At 41.4% G+C, this 17,144-nt stretch overlaps 2 protein-coding genes across 6 annotated transcripts in view; one reads left to right on the top strand and one right to left on the bottom strand.

Moving 5' to 3' along the window:
• Positions 1–5,909, bottom strand: part of LOC103370597 (glypican-5-like) — a 63,187-nt gene extending 57,278 nt beyond the window's left edge. The window contains exons 1-2 of the mRNA XM_008299709.1: positions 5,615–5,909; positions 2,761–2,922 (exon numbers count right to left, since the gene is read on the bottom strand). Coding sequence (XP_008297931.1) covers positions 2,761–2,922; positions 5,615–5,792 — 340 coding nt within the window. The 5' untranslated portion in view covers positions 5,793–5,909. The remainder of the gene's footprint in view (positions 1–2,760; positions 2,923–5,614) is intronic.
• A 2,095-nt stretch (positions 5,910–8,004) lies between these two features.
• LOC103370602 (histone-binding protein N1/N2-like) lies at positions 8,005–14,028 on the top strand. Of its 5 annotated transcripts, none has more exons than XM_008299735.1 (14): positions 8,005–8,183; positions 8,594–8,641; positions 8,742–8,855; positions 9,123–9,203; positions 9,741–9,847; positions 10,923–10,996; positions 11,075–11,145; positions 11,233–11,306; positions 11,405–11,593; positions 11,808–11,980; positions 12,151–12,234; positions 12,322–12,396; positions 13,005–13,136; positions 13,828–14,028. In XM_008299735.1, the coding sequence occupies exons 1-14, from the start codon at positions 8,146–8,148 to the stop codon at positions 13,864–13,866; spliced, it is 1,299 nt and encodes a 432-aa protein (XP_008297957.1). In that variant the 5' UTR covers positions 8,005–8,145; the 3' UTR covers positions 13,867–14,028. The 5 variants fall into 5 exon arrangements, with proteins under 5 accessions (XP_008297957.1, XP_008297963.1, XP_008297942.1 ...); XM_008299741.1 differs by having other exon boundaries at positions 10,926–10,996; XM_008299720.1 differs by lacking the exon at positions 8,005–8,183 and adding an exon at positions 8,365–8,426.
• The last annotated feature ends 3,116 nt before the right edge of the window (positions 14,029–17,144 follow it).

Consider the following 17,144-nt stretch of genomic DNA (forward strand, 5'->3'; position numbering starts at 1 on the left):
AACACCCCATGAGTGCAAAACCATTATGCCTGACCAAATGAAGGCTTTAACACTATGTATCGCCTTGCATTGCCAAAAATTGCTTACGCTTCTGCAGTTTCTCAGTGTTTTGAAAAGTGAAATAAAAATCCTATTTACCATCACTGTATTGAGATGGCTGCAGTGTTTTCAGAGAATAATATCTATCACAAGCCCATTATATTATTTGCATTGCTCGATAACCCTTGGGGATAATGAAAAAATATCCTTTTTTGCAGTTTGGGTGAATCAATTTTTTAATCATAGTGTTTGCAAAATTTCAAGTTAATGCAGTAAATTCTAAACATGGCCCCGTGCTGCAGTTTTGGGCTTGTTCAGCCCTTCTTTGTGAACGGGTGTTTAGCATTAATTTTACCCATGGATGGTTTAGCTATCCATTGGGCATAAATAGCAGCTGAAACCGAGCCTGAGTGTATTCAGATGAAGCGAGTGGAGGGGGGCAGTGAGAGACAGAGAGACTGAAAAAAGAAAACAGAGAGGTACATGTTTGCCATGTCTGTCTGCTGGGTTTCATCAACTCTACAATTCTCATAATCTCCACCCTGCATGAGCAGCACACATGCACACTTCCATGCACGTAAACACATACAACCACAGGGTCTCTCTCACACACACATGCGCACACAGACTGGTGAATAGCGTTGAGAGACAAGTGGACAAGCAGAGTATTCTTCCTTCTATTCAGAGCAGCCCGTTAGAGACCGGCTGTTGCCCACGGCAACAACACTTTGCTGCGGATACGTACTGAATGTAAACATTCTTCGTCCCTCGCTCTCTCATTGGTCAAGAACAAAACCTGATTATCGCAGCGACAGAGACAGACAGACAGAGAAAGAGAGCGGAGAGTTGTAACAAAGTTTTCCGCTGCTCCCTCTGAGAGTTTGCTCTCTCAAAGACTCAATCGAACATCAGTTGTTTGTTTGGCTAGCCACTGTGGCGCCTCACAAAATAAACTGGCCTCACACCACCACCCTGACACAAACTAGCTATTTCATGATGAACACACAAAGTGAGAATGACAGAAGGGCTACAGGCTCTTGACAAAACTGTTAAAACATCAAAATCACTACTGCTATTAAAGTCACTCTGACTCTGACTGACATTTTTAGTTCCTGTCAGTAATGAATTTAAGAGAAAAGGCATTAACACAGTACAGCCAAACAGAAACAAGGAACTAATGTTTATCTTCTTTACCAATGGATCTTGTAGTAGATTTTAATACTTTTCAGAATTTTTGTTTTAGCCTTCAGAAAGACAAAAAAATAAATGTTAAAATATTTTTATTTTTATTTTTTTTAAACCATTGCAATTTGTTGGAGCCAACAGTGGTGTCTATATATTGAAATCCAAAAACCCATAGAAATATTAAATTACAATTAAACAAAAAAGAGAAGGGGATATAAAGTTATTTTGATTTGCTGAGTATTTGGAATGATTTTAGTTGTCCAGCATGTTTTTCTCTTGTATTAGAGAGGCAATAGCAGAAGTGCTTTATATTTTAAAAAGTCAGTATTTAAAATGTTTGGGTCACGTGTTCTTTGGTGTCAATGAAAAAATGCATCAAGCAGACTCCTGCACAGCGTTACTGAGAAAAGCCAATCCCATTCCCCCGTAATACAGAAAGCCATGAATCCCAACAGCACTCTTTAAAACAGGCATCTCCAAAATCATACAGGGTCCACATGTAGATGAACCTGCACAGATACATGTATATCGTTGAATAAATAGAATCTTTCATATTAAATACAACAAGGTCTCATAAAAATTCAGGCTGCTCCAATACATATTTATATTGAAGATAATTGTAAAAATTAATGTCTGAACTGTCAGAACTGTATACAATGAATTAAGTGAGTGTCTATAAATAGATCCAAGGACCCAAGAGGCATTAGAGTGAAGAAAACACACATATTAAGTAGGTAACATTCAACATAATATATAGTACAGATTAACATCAGTAATAAATTACCTGAACAATAAATCTACTGAAGACCTTTCCCCAGTAAAATATATGAATACAGTCAGCATAGGGGCTCACTTAAATTAATGTAGACAGTCCTGACAGGGTAAAGATTCATTGTGATGACACCTTGTTGTATGTATTATGAACTATTATTTTTTATAATTGTCACCATGTAATCTTTTCTAACTTTCTATATGTTATTAAGAGCTGTGATTCATTAGAATGAGGTTTGGGGAATAATGCCTTTCTACAGTAAGTGGGGAATGTGATTGTTTGCAGAGCTACAGACGCTCCCTATTTTTGAAGGTTTCTCGTTACAACAAACCATGTGGCTGATGAAGGTCTGGCACTAAAACATTGCAAAGAAATGTATTTTTGCAAATTAGACTGTGTGCTTGAGTCTTAAGCTTTTGTATATACTCATCGGTCTCCTTCTGACCTGTCTGTTGAAATAGAAGTTTCTTTGTCTTGTGTCAAGGGAAAAAATCAGTAGAGAAAAACAGAGAGAGAGAAAAATTCTTAAACCATTGTACTATGGTGCACTATGCTCTAAAGAAAGTACCAACCGCTGTGTGGGCGTCTTTTAAATAATCCAGCAAGAACATCTTAATATAATAAAGACGTTTTAATCTAAAGAGTGACGTCATTTTTTTTCTATGCCTCGCTCTTCACTGATGCGTAAAAAAGAAACAATGCAAGCATTGTATTGTTGCATCTACATCCCTTTGTTGCTCTGTAACTCTGTCTTCCCGTCTTACCATGGTAAGCCTTGGTGTGTCCACCAATCAGGTACTTGAGTTCAAAGCTGTAAGATCGCATCTTCTGCTGTGTCTCACTGCGAACAGCCGCCATGTAGCTGTCCTCCATCTTACTGGTACAGCAGCTGGGCCCGGGGTGAACACACACTCGGAGAGAATCGTCTGAAAGACAGAGAAAATGACTGATTCTTATTGTTGATATAAACACTGACAAGTCTTATAAATGTCAAATATCATACGTATTTTGTTGGATAAAGAATGGTTCTCCACTTTTGGCTCAGCAATAGGTTATACCAGCTACTACTGTTACTACTGACTAAGTCCTAAAAGTTGTTGTAAACTTGAAAAAATATCTTTTCCTCACATTTTATCACCACCTAGCTGATAACACTCACTGGTATTTAATTATACAATGTAGATCTGTAATCTAAAAGCATGTGATGCAGAGGCCTTTATGACCGCACAAAATTAATTGTACAACAATGAGCCTGTTGGGAGCTGTGTGTGTGTGTGTGTGTGTGTGTGTGGTGTGGAGCAGTCTGACTTTGGTTGACTACTGTAAGCCAAGCTGTCAAGCAGCTGACTGAGATCAAGGGGGAGAAAGAGATGAGAGGAATGACCAGTAAAGTTATGCGAACACACACACAGTCACACACACACACACACACATCCGACCTGTGTCAAACATTGGGCTATTCATATTAGCACTAGCTAACAATGGAGTACATTGCTGAGACAGTTACTATTTATTGGTAATGGCATACTGCATTCCACACTTGCATTTGAGACGGCAGGTTTGTGTGAAGCAGTGGAGCCAGAGTTCATCTCGAATCTCATTTTTTTGCAATAAGGTTTAGGTCTGCAAACACCAGCTTCAAAACTAACTGACTCAGTAGGATGTAAAACTGTGTGACCTTTGTTCTTGTGTCAAAAGTATGCATCAGTAAAAAAAGTAAAAAAAAATCTCAGTATAAGATCTGCTTGCAGGAACATTTTCAAGAGCTTTCAGCTCCATCACGCGGCTTTCATCAGCAGATGGAGTTTGAGCGGTCATGGACATGGCTCCATTGTCATCACATAATGTAACTGTGGAATTTGTTCACATGGTAACAGGTGGTCATCCATCCTTTGGAAAGGTCCTTGTAAGTGGTCCTCATGCCACGATTTGTTTGATAAAACCTTTTTTAATTTACTGAAAAATTAAGCAGAATTATTTTATTTTATTTTATTATTTTATTTTGGTATCTGTTTTCTGCTTCTTTGCACCAATGGACCAAGTCAAATTCCTGGTGATGTAAAAATTACCTGGCAATAAAACTGATTCTGATTCTGATTCTGATTCTGAATTACTGTCAGTGGCCATTTGAGGACACGTGTGACACTATTCCAAAAGAACCACCTTGTTTCTTAAGATTGAATTTACACAAGGTAAGACCAGTGATGGCCTGGATGGTAATGCCTTCATCCAATTAATTGTGGGAGATGTGCGGACATCTTAATCAAGGAAAGAAGGTTTCTAAAATTGCACATTCCTCAAACCAATTCATTCATGGCTGCATAAGGCCAGAACAAGAGACTCTGTTGTGAAGATATGTTGTGCAAAGATGTGCATGGATTCTATTGTGGTAATTATCTATAATTAGCAGACATCACTGCCAAAAAATGTTGCAATCAAAAGGCACAAAGCTCATCAGTGATGCAAAACCAGTAACATAGCTGAGATATTATGGTGCTTTCTTTTTTTATTACTTGAAACTACTGCAAAGTCAGCATGTTAGAGTAATATATTTTCCATTATGTACTGATGTAACAGAGCTTATTAACATATCTGAATCTTGTGCATCTTTATATATTTTAATTAATACAAGGAGCACTGTAAAGTTATGCCAAGGTTGAAAAAAAAAGCTTGAGTCAAGAAGATCTCGATCAGCCACTTCACTACCTCACAAAGAGCACATTTCTTTTTGGGTGCAGTTTTGATCTGAAGAATGACCTGCCATTAATATGAAGATGTACACTTCCAGCTCAGCCATATAGTGAAAAGAGACTCGCATAAGCCAGACAAAATCTCAAATGGGCATTTAGATTTAGCAAACACAATAACTAACGCTGCCATGCATAGCCAAATATGCTTTCAGGAGCTCTATATGGGTCTTCCAGACTATTTTGGTTAATTGTTTAGCAGAAATAGCCTCTCCCCAGTAAGGGTTCACCCGTTCTACAGCACAGAGATGATCCTCTCTATGGAATTGAGTCCTACATTTACAAACCTACTGATCTAAAACCTGTGTGTGCTGGAAGTACACACGACAATTCTCCAAACAAGACAGACACTGAGCAGAAGTTAAAATAACGCCTCTGTTGATTATTTGCACAGTTACACATGCATTCATGAACCTTACAGGCATAAAAATCGATAGGTGCAATAGATAAAATGCGCTTAACAACTTAAAAAGGAAAGATTGTCATTGTGCAGCAGAATGGCTCCATCATCAAGACATACTACTTAATTATTACAAATGCATAAATAGTCAGTAAATTAATATACAGCTCTGTAGTTTCATTTTTAATATTGAAACTCATAATGTGTTTTGTGCTTATCTGCACGGTAGTTAACTGTCAGATAAACAGTGGAGCAAAAAAAAAAACACAATATCTGTCTTTAAAATATGATAAAGTATGAATTAGCACACAATGAAAAATCTCAAGTAAAGTTTGAATAAATCTAAAGTACACTCGAGATCAGTGCTTTCTTAGTTGCTTTCCATCTCTATGTATCCCATGTTACATTTGAAGGTAATTTCCCACAATAAAGTACAACATTTAACAAACATTTCCAGAGAGACCGACTGACCTGTCCCCGGTCTGTCTGGCACCAGCTCCACCGGGCCTATTTGGCGCATCATGTAAGCTGTCTTCACCTCATGACAGCTGTCTGCATCGGCTGATCTACAGCCAGTCTCCGGCACAAACACGAAATACAGCAAAATTACCCAAAACAAATCCACGTTTTGTAAGGCTGCGCGGAACATCGCAACATGTCAGTGGGCAGATAAGAAGAGTCTGGACGTGTTAATGCGAATTCCTCATCAAAGTCCCACCGAGCAGTGTGACTGAAAACTTCATCTGCAGCCACCAAGTCTGAGTGGAGCCCTCCGAGGCTCAGAGCCCTCCTCTCTGCCCCAGTCTCTCCCTCTCTCTCTCACTCTCTCCCACTTTAATTGACATGTGCACTATAAAATAAAATTAAAAAATACTCTCCAAATACCACTTCCTTTGATCACGCAGTTGCCATTAAAGCAGTTGTGGCTAAATCCGCTATTAACTTGACAACAAAGTATGGAAATAAGTAAGTCAACGATCACAGAGAAAAAAGGCAATTTACATGCAGTTCACCACGTTGCAGGGTTATAAGCCATATGCGTGTTTTCTACTGACGTTATATTCCACATAAACAGCGCACAACAGATGTTTCTGCAAATAAGATGATCCAATAAACTTGACCGATGGCTGGTTTAAAAGTGGAACAAGGGCGCCACCTGCTGATCACTTCGCCTCATAACAATGACAGTTTTTCTGTGCAATAGCTGCTTTGATTATTAAATATACACACCTGTCTGTAATTATATAGACATAGATGTGATGTGTTACGTGCTGTCAGCTAAATACGTGTATTACACAGGAGGAGTGATGCTAACTTGAACCTATCATACTCTTCTGGATGTAGCTTCAAAACCATTGTAAGTGCCCCCCAATGTACACGAGTATTGAGCAAGTGATTTAACCCGCAATATTTTAATTCTTAGTTTTTTAGAATTCCTGCAGAATTAAGCTACTGAAGAATGGAAACTACTTTCTCGGGTTTTAAAACAAGATGGCGACTCCATAAGACAAACAGCCCAATTTGGGAAACGATTTTTAAAAAATCTGTAATCATTCAGCGGTCGAATATTGTTCATATAGTTCAGAAGTGCGGTGTTTTCTGAGGCTGTAAATAAGTCAGAACACCCGTAACTTGGTTTAAACGACCCTTGGGTGTTTTACAAACCTTGTTGTTTATTTAATTGAAAGACTTACAGTTAGCTCCCTGAGCCAAGTGTATGCTAATATGTGTTGAGCAGAAGCTAGTTTGCTATCGCTTAACAATTAGCAGCAACCAGTGCTAATGGTAACCTATTTTTTGAGAGTTTTGACCAAAAACAAAAAACAAAAAATAGCATTATGTGGCCTAGTTAATGTAATGCTAGGTGTTTCCAACTTACCTTGACCGCTTAGTTGTGCAACTAGTTAACATTGCTGCGTGCAAGGTAACAGCCAAAACTTGCTGTAATCTTTGTTGGAACTTGCAGAACACATAAATGGTAACTTTAAAATGTAGTTTAGGTTACTATTTTACTACATGTAATGTGTTTAATAGCAGGTACGACATTTTGCTTTCACTTTTTCTATAACTAGCCGCTTAATTAAGACAAAGTACCTTTCGAGGATGAAAAACGTGTGTTCCGTGTGAGGCTCGAACTCACGACCTTCACATTATGAGACTGACGCACTGCCAAACGGGCGCCCACGAGGCTGCAAAGCTCGCAAAAGGGAGTCACACAAAACAACGCAACCTATTGTTATTTTACACTGTATTTATGTTCAGAAAAGATATGTGGTTCAAGATGGCAAGGCGTGGTCAAAGATAAACAGATGGTGTGGACACTTTTGCCTCATCACTCCGTGTTTTAGAGATGCAGAGAGAGAGAGACGGGTTTCACCCCATCCTGGTTCTGTTTTCAGTACGGTCCTCAGCTTTCATCTCGACTGGACCTCATAGAAACTTCCGCCTGCTGTTTTATTTTTCCAGCAAAAATGGTGTATGGTGTATTCAGACCAGTGGTGGCATACACTTCTGGTCTTAGCAAGATAATATCTCAAACTTCTCATCTTCGCGGTAAAACAGCGTGAAGGAGTTGTTGTGTTCAAGCTCTGTGGGTAATTTCAAGCAGAAAGGTGTGTTTTTAAGGTATAATTGCATTTGAAGTGCAGTAAGTGATGCATTAATCAAAGAGGCAATTCAACAAAATATCATTTATTATTTAGGGCATTTGTGTACCTATATAGCACATGATATGTTGATTTCTGACACCGTGCTGTTGTGCTGCCAATGTTGCTCTGTTTGTATTTTTGTCCCACGACCCTGAAACGCACCGTGATACTTGCTGCGGCCCCTTTAACTCCAATCTCCCGCGTTCCAAGTTAGGCGGAAACAGCGAGCCTTCTTTTCTCTATTTAAGCGCGCCAACAAAGACTGTCCCAGGAGGTCTAGCTGTACTTCATTCACTGCACAGCTGCCCGTCGGTTTTCCCCTCTCGTCGCCGTCTGTACTGTCCTTCTGAAACAATGCCGGAGGAAACGTCCACCGCGTCGAGCTCTGGGAGGTAAGAACCGCTTGTAATTTCTCACTGTGGTCACATTAACGTAGCAGGGGAAACACGGCTAGCTAGCCTTTAGCTACATGACGCGGCTAACGCTTTCGACCTTGCATGTTGAGAGTGGGTGGCAAGATATTATTTTATTAAGCACACGTAGAGCTAATGACACTCAGTTTAAAGTAACCGAATGGCTGGTGGTGCCCGGTGCTGTCTGCAAACGCTACTATCATCCACTGTCACCCCCCACTGGTAAGCTAGTTGGCTAATGATGCTAACAACAATAAGGCGTAGCTGACGTCTTCGGACATTAAACTCGGTGAATGAGCTGTAAAAGTGTGTCTGCTGTGGTTGTACTTCGGAATTAGGTCACGCTGCTTAAACTTGCTTTGACTGAACTCTAGTATGAACTCTTGCAGTGCGGAGGAGAAGCCGTGCTCATCATCGTCGGCAGCTGCTGCGGACAGGTGAGGGTCCACAGCAAACTCTTCTGCAGCGGCTCACTAATTCAGCATCGACCCAGCATAACTCGCATGTGTGTGTTTTTTTTTTTTCTCTCCCTTGCAGCTCGGTTGACGTCATGGAGGAGGCAAAGAAACTGATTGGCACAGGGAACAGGCATCTAGTGATGGGAGATGTTGTTTCTGCTGTCAGTGTCTTCCAGGACGCCTGCGGCATGCTGTGAGTCCCCGCGCTGTTGGTCATCCAACATGGAAAACCACATTCATATATTAATATACAGGATGATGTATAAGAAACACGTCACTGACTAATTTTATGTCTTTTCTGTGACTCAATTCGTATGCATATGTCAGAAATTAAAAGTGAAAGTTGATGTACACTATATTTTGTCTGAAATCGGTGTGAATTTCACTTAAGCTTAGGCTTAGGAAACACTTTTTTTTCATTTGCATAGTGTTAACCATGAAAACATTTATGTTGTGGCAGGGCTGCAAGGTATGGTGACACTGCAGATGAGTGTGGTGAGGCCTTCTTCCTGTGTGGGAAGTCCCTACTGGAGCTTGCCAGGTTTGTAAGAGGTTTTTTTTCTTGTCCTGCATAGAAGAATTGTAGGCACCCTGTCCCAAAGAAGTTTTATTCAGTGGCAAAATGATAAGAATAAAGCATTTAAAATGTAAATATAGTCACCACTTTTTTGCTAACTAGTTTTGTTTACTCATGCATAGTTGGTGGTTTTGTTTATTCACTGGTCAGAGATAAGGAAATGCCTATTTCTGTCGATTAGGTGCTGCAGACTCGTTTCCTTTATTGTGACTGATCATGCTAACTGTTGTGTGTAATCACCCCTCAAAGGCCTGTTCTGAGCCAGGAAAAAGCAGTTGCCAATTTTAATACACGGTACTCCTGTAAGATTGATGTAGAGTTGTTTTAATATTACATCGCTTATGTATAATTTAGCTATTGTCTGGTATTTTGTGCAGGGCAAGTGCTCACAGTTAATTTTCATTCAGTGAGTGACAATGTTTGGACATGGCTCCATTTTCCTTCCCTTGTAAGTAGTAACTCTTATTTTTGATAATGTGATGGCTTTTTGTCTTTTGTTAGGATGGAGAACAGTGTCCTTGGCAATGCCCTGGAGGGAGTCCCAGAAGAATCGGAAGAAGAGGAGCAGCCCAGCAACTCAAACATTGAGAGTGCCAACAACCTTGATGGTTTGTACATTTAAGTATTTCAAGTTTTCCAAGGGTTGCTGATAAGGCAACGGGATCACATTTTCAGTCGATAAGGGAAATCTAAACTTGTGTAATGATCCTGTCTTGGATTTTCGAGGGAAATGATTCCTTACAGGGGAGGGGGAAGTGTGGATTTCCTTATTCGGATTTTTTGTTAACTCAGTTTTAATATTTAAAACTCAAAATCCCAAGTTTGTCAAAAGTCATAATTTATAAAGACCTTGTGCACACAAGGTCAAAGGTTAAGCAACTGCCTTTTAGATCATGGCTCAGGTCTATGAATTGACAATACAGTCACTTGTGGCAATACGACATTGGAATACAAATGTCTTCTGACAAAACGAACATGCGTTAAACCATCAAGTTAATGTCTTTATGCAAAATGACCTTGGTATTTTAACTGTCTATTAAGAGATCACTTCTCATGTGCCGCTTTGGTGCAGAAAAAACTAGAGATGAGCTACGAAAGCAGGTGTATGATGCAATGGCAGAGGGGGAAACGACGAAGGATGCAACGAGCAACACTGAGGTGAAAAAGGAAAATGGAGATGTGGAGTCTGCAGTCAAGGGGGACAGTGGGAATGAGTCAGAGGAAGCTTCAGGTTCTCCTGAGAATGGAGAAGAGAATTCATTCCAGGAAGCTGAAGTGAATGGAGCTGAGAAGAACCCAGGTGCCTCTGTGAATGACGAGGTGGAAAGATCTCCAGTAAAAGAAACAGAAAAGAACACTGATGGTTCAGAAGAGCAGAGTGGCAACGTTACTGAGCCAGAGGATGGAGAAAAGGAAGAATCAGACCCAGAGGCTCAACAGGACAACAAGGAACCAGAGGGTAGTAGGTCTCTGCATACAGAGCACCAGTGGTGTGGATGGGCTGGACACAGACTTGGAATGTATTGAACAGTTCACATTAACAGGTGTCACAAAAGGTGAAGGGAATAAATAATGGAGCAAGTGTACTGTGCCATTTGTAAGGAGCACATTTGACTTCAGTTTCTACTTGCATCACAATATACAGAAGAGAATATCAGACCTTAAGTTTTTCTTTTGCTTCAGCAGATGATGACGATGACGATGATGATGACGACGATGATGATGATGACGGTGGAGAGAGAAATGGACAAGATAAGGTGAGTTCTCATATTTGACAGTTTGTGACATTTTTTTGTAAACTTCCAGGATTTTGACACAGCTACCCTGCCTTTCAGGAAGAAGATGAAGTTGGGAATTTACAGCTGGCATGGGAGATGCTAGAGGTAGCCAAAGTAATCTATAAAAGGTACAGGCAACACTCAAGTATGAAGATGAAGGAAAAATAATGCATTAAAGATCAGTTCATCATTTTGATTTCATCTCATCTGTGCAGAAAGGAAAGCAAAGACGACCAGCTGATGGCAGCCCAGGCATATCTGAAACTAGGAGAAGTCAGTGCTGAGTCAGGTAAGTTGTTCCCATGCAGGAGGCTGAAGTTCCAGGGTGGTCCTCTGTCTCAGTTTCTTCACTGTCCAAATCTGACTGCCTTGTATTATTTTCATCAGGCAACTATCCCCAGGCGCTAGAAGACTTCCAGGAGTGTCTCACCCTGCAGCTAAAGCACTTGCCTCCCCATAGTCGTCTGCTTGCTGAGACCCACTACCACGTTGCTACAACACTTTGCTACATGGATCAGTACAGTCAAGCCATCCAGCACTACAACAGCTCCATAAAAGTCATTGAGACCCGTCTGGGTAAGAACTTTCGCAACTTTGACTTTGTCGTGCACATATCTATGAATGCTGAATCATTTGTAATTGAGAATTAAGTGAGTGGTTGGAAGAGTGTGGCAGCACCGACTCAGAAGTTGTACACAGAAACATAATGGGAACCAGCAGGGGCTGTTATGCTTGTTACCCTTCCATATTATGCATTTCTTATCTTAGTCTGGTTGTTGTCTGTGTGTAGCCATGTTGCAGGAGGTGATTGACGCAGCAGAAGGAGCAGATGGTGCAGCAGAGGAGAAAAATGAGATGGAAGAGCTGAAGCTGCTTCTGCCTGATATCAGGGAAAAAGTGGAAGATGCCAAGGAAAGCCAGAGAACAGGCAGCGCTGCCTCACAGGCCATCCAGCAGACACTAGTGGGTTCATGGGACAACAATGTTTAGGGTTTAAACTGTTCGTCTGTGAGCATGTATGTTGCTTTGAAGCTACTCGTCTAGAAGTCTAACCAGAGAGAGTCGTAGAAATGTACAAGAAGTAGCAAACTGATGCAACCCTGACTCCTGTGTTGTTGGCTTACCTCTTGCAGGGCGGTGCCTCAACTTCATCAGCATTCCCTTGTGAGAACGGTGGACCCTCATCATCAACAGCAGCATTTGCAACAACCAGCCAGGTAATGGCACTGCCTGAGGGCATGTAGTTAATATGAAGGGAATCCCACCAACAAAGAACCTGCAGCAACCAAACTGTTGTGTTTCAGATTCCAGTTAAATCATCTGACGGCGCCTTGTCTTCCAAGGCAGTCTCTGACATCTCCCACCTTGTCAGGAAAAAGGTGAGGCCCGCTAATTAAAGTGTGAATGTCCCTTTCTTTCTGTTTTGCAGTTTTTTTTGTTTGTTTTTTATTTGTTTACAGTTTACTTCATACTTCCAGTTTTTCTTTGTGACACTGGGCAGAAGCCAAGCATTTAATTACTGAAGGAAAAACCTTCAGAGTTGATTCCATACAGGAACTTTAATTGCCTGTACATTGAAGATGGCCTTGTACGGCTTGCTTCGTGTTGAAAGGTCTGTGTGATTGTAGGATCATTATGGCTTTCCTGCAAATGTCAGTCTCTAGCTTGTGTGTTGTGACTTTTGAGTGACCTGTGCTGTTGAACTGGAGTTGTTGCATGTGTGTAGGTGCTGGCATTGTGGCGAGGGCTGAATGCTAGAAATGAAGCTTTGATATGGGCTAATTTGTGTGCATGATTCATTATACTGTGTGATTCTGGACATAATTGGTCACAGCTTGTGATGTCAAAGTTTGGTTTGAGTCGCTTCCGTCTTAATATAAACCCAAAAGGTCGCTTGCATTGAATACCGTTGTGTACAACAGGCTTCAGTCTTCTCTTCCTCCCCCCTTTTTTTTTTTTTTTGTCCTGGTTTTTTGTTTCTACACAGAGGAAACCAGAGGAGGAGAGCCCAGTAAAGGACACTGATGCTAAACAAGCGAAACAGGAAGCCACAGTTAATGGCAGCGGTGACTCCAGTGCCAGCAACGGCAATGGAGTCCAGGAGGGAAAATCACAGGAGGCGAGTGATAGGCTCATGTCTTACTTACTGACATATTCACAGGACTCTCTGAAATGTTTGTGCTGTGATGCTGCTTATGTCGGTAGACAGGATAAGTACAGAGTCAAATGCATGTGGATCTCCAGCCAAGTCTACCTTTTTATTTCTTTCTTTCAGCCTTTCGTAGTTATCCATGACATAACGCAAGTACATCTGAAGGAAATAATCTGAATGCTCATAAATCAGAATTCCTAAATGATAATTTGAGATGAATTGGGTACTTGCTGACATGTTGAAACTGGAATCATGAGAAAAACATCTGGGGACTTGTGCCTCACTTAAGCTTTGTTCAAAAATGGTGACCAGACTCTCTTGGCTTTGGAATAATGGAGTTGTTGTCAGAATTTATCCAGTTGCTGGACATTGAAGGTAAGGTCCTTACATAGTCAGACTTGACCAAACAACTTCTATCTTGTGTTTGCATTATAGATATGATTCCTTTTGTGTTCTCATGTTTACAGAAGGAAACATGGCAAGTATATTCTTGAAACTGCCAACAGGTAGTGGTTTCATTGGGTGGACAAAATAGCTTTAGAAAAACTTGCTAGCAGGGAAAAAATTCCTGCTGCTATAGACTCGCCTGTGTGCAACCTGTGTATATTGAGTTTTCCCTGATGTAACCTAACTTTTGTTTTTATTTTGTTTCCTTTAGCCTGCCAGTCAGTCAGCCTCAGTCCAGTCCTCGGCGTGACGTTCTTCGTCTCCTTCCTGATCTTTAAAACCAGCACAGCATGCCTGTCCAGCCCCTCTCCACGTTTCAACACTTGTTTCTGTAAATAAGATCCATTTTCATAGATTTGTCTGTCAAGTTTTGTATACTTGTAGTAAAAAAATAAAGAATTTGCAGATGTAATTTTGTATTGTTTTCTTTCGTCTTTCTTGGTGGATTCACACAGTTCTGAGTAGAGCAATGTACAAAATGGTGATGGAAGTCTGTAAATACACTGCTCAAAAATAATAAAGGGAACACATAAACAACACAAGTCAGTCACACTTCTGCAAAATCAAGCTGTCCAGTTAGGAAGCAACACTGATTGTGAATCAATTTCACCTGCTGTTGTGCAAATGGAACAGACAACAGGTGGAGATGAGAGGCAATTAGCAAGAAAACCTCTATAAAGGGGTGGTTCTGTAAGTGGTGACCACACTATGTCTCTGTTCTCGTCCTTTCTGGCTGATGTTTTGGTCACTTTTTGCATTTTGTCAGTGCTCTCAGCCCTAGAAGGTATGGTAGGCGGTGTCTACAACCCACAGAAGTTGCTCAGGTAGTGCATCAATGTGAGCTGTGGCAAGGTTTGCTGTGTCCCTCAGCACAGTGTCCAGAGCATGGTGGAGATATCGGGAGATGTGGAGGGGGCTGTAGGAGGCCAACAACCCAGCAGCAGAACCACTACCTCCTCCTTTGTGCAGGAGAAACAGGAGGAGCACGACCAGAGCTCTGCAGAATGACCTCCAGCAGGCCACTAATATGCTCAAACTGTCAGAAACAGACTCCATAAGAGTGGTACAAGGGCCTGACGTTCACAAGTGGGGCTTGTGCTTACAGCCCAACACCGTGTAGGGCAGGGGTGTCGAACTCTGGTCCTCGAGGGCCGCAATCCTGCATGTTTTAGATGTTTCCCTCTTCCAACACACCTGATTCAAATGATCAGCTCATCATCAAGCTCTGCAGAAGCCTGATAACGATCCTGATCATTTGAATCAGGTGTGTTGGAAGAGGGAAACATCTAAAACATGCAGGATTGCGGCCCTCGAGGACCAGGAATCGACACCCCTGGTGTAGGGCGATTGGCATTTGCCAAAGAACACCAAGATTGGCAGATTTGCCATTGGCGCCCTGAGCTCTTCACAGATGAGAGCAGGTTCACACTGAGCACATGTGACAGACGTGACAGAGTCTGGAGACGCCGTGGAGAACGTTCTGCTGCCTGCAGCATCCTCCAGCATGAGCAGTTTGGCGGTGGGTCAGCAATGGTGTGGGGAGGCATTTCTTTGGAGGGCCGCACAGCCTTCCATGGACGAGCCAGAGGTACCTGGATAAAGATCCCCAGACCCATTGTGAGACCATATGCTGGTGCAGTGGGTCCTGGGTTCCTTGTGATGCATGACAATGCTCGGCCTCATGTGACTGAAGTGTCAGCACATCTGGGACATCATGTCTCGTTCAATCCACCAATGCCATATTGCACGACACACTGTCCAGAAGTTGACTGATGCTTTAATGCAGGTCTAGGAGGAGATCCCTCAGGAGAACATCTGCCACCTCATCAGGAGCATGCCCAGGCGTTGTGTGGGGGGTCATACAGGCACGTGGCACTTGTCTTGAGGAATTTCCACTGAAGGTGGATCAGCCTGTAATGTGACTTTTAATTTTTATTTTGAGTATGATTCCAAATCCAGACTTCCATGGGATAATAATTTTGATTTACATTGATCATTTATATGTTATTTTATTCTCAAAGCATTCACTATGTAATGAATAAAGTTTTTCAACTGGAATATTTTATTCATTGAGATCTAGGATGTGTTATTTTCGTGTTCCCTTTATTTTTTTGAGCAGCGTACAACACACTGATGGCTTAACATCTCAAAGTTGATATTTCATTCAAACACCGTTGACACACAAAGCATTATCTTGAGTTCTTATACAAGTACTCAGTTTTAAAAACTTAGATTTGTACAATTATTTAAATTTAGTCTGGCAGTGATTGACAGAAAATCAAACATTTATCTGACCATTTTAATCACTTTCACAGGTTCCATCTTAAATGTGGTGTTTTTATTGAGCTTTTGATTATTTGGACTGTTGGAACAAATTTTAACCCATCACCACAGGCTCAAAATTGAAGTATAAAATGAACTATTACACTAAAAGAAGTTACTTATCGGTGTTGGATGTCGTCATAATCCTGTTTTCATTTCCAACGACATCCTGCTACTATCTTGTAAGACCATAGACCAGGGGTGTCGAATCCTGGTCCTCGAGGGCCGCAATCCTGCATGTTTTAGATGTTTCCTTCTTCCAACACACCTGATTCAAATGATCAGGATCGTTATCAGGCTTCTGCAGAGCTTGATGATGAGCTGATCATTTGAATCAGGTGTGCTGGAAGAGAGAAACATCTAAAACATGCAGGATTGTGGCCCTTGAGGACCAGAGTTCGACACCCCTGCCATAGACTGTATAAAAGAGTCTCAGAGCTTTGCTAGGGTGCTGCTGTAGACCCCTATATACTTCAGCTGCAACTAAAGCAAATGCCTTCTTCATCTTGGAAGAAAGCATTTACATCCTGACTGCAGACGTGTTTTCTACATGTTGTCTTTCATCTGTCTTGGTGGGTGATGGGGGTTTGGGGTCAGTGAAGGGCAGCAGCGAGGAGAGTTGATCTACTCCTGTGGACTGTGGAGCTGAAACTGGCAAAGCAGCCTGACCGTGGACCAAAGCAGGAAGAGAAGACGCCTGCATTGTGGCACAACGCATACCATCAGCAGCACATTCAAAAATGGAGAGAATGCAGTCATTTATGTTGTAGTTAAAGTTATATTAGCTTTCTCTATATAATATGACATAATCTTGATTTTACATAACCCATTTGCTATACTGAATTCTATGTAGATTCTTGTTTACAACTTGTGGCAAAAACTTTCGTAGTTTGCTTGACACACCTCAGAGCCTTCTTGACCTACCACAGGTGGATATTTATAGTGGCTGGTGTTGCAAGGATCAGGCTTCATGTGAGTCTGCGCGTCTCCATCTCGGCTGTTGACCAAACGTACGCACAGCTCTGTGTTGCCCACCTCAAGTTTGTAGAAAGGCAGTCAGTCAGGCGCGTATTTAACAACCTTGCTTTACTTTCTGCTTTCAAAAAGGCTGTAAAACATATCGATTGCTGCCAGCAGGCATTTGCTCGAAATCTCTCTCGGGGTCTTAATACCTGGGGTGTTGAGTTGAGCTGAGCAATGCTTCCA

Source organism: Stegastes partitus, unplaced genomic scaffold (genome assembly GCF_000690725.1).
Source record: "Stegastes partitus isolate 25-593 unplaced genomic scaffold, Stegastes_partitus-1.0.2 Scaffold31, whole genome shotgun sequence".
NCBI classification, from domain to species: domain Eukaryota; kingdom Metazoa; phylum Chordata; class Actinopteri; family Pomacentridae; genus Stegastes; species Stegastes partitus.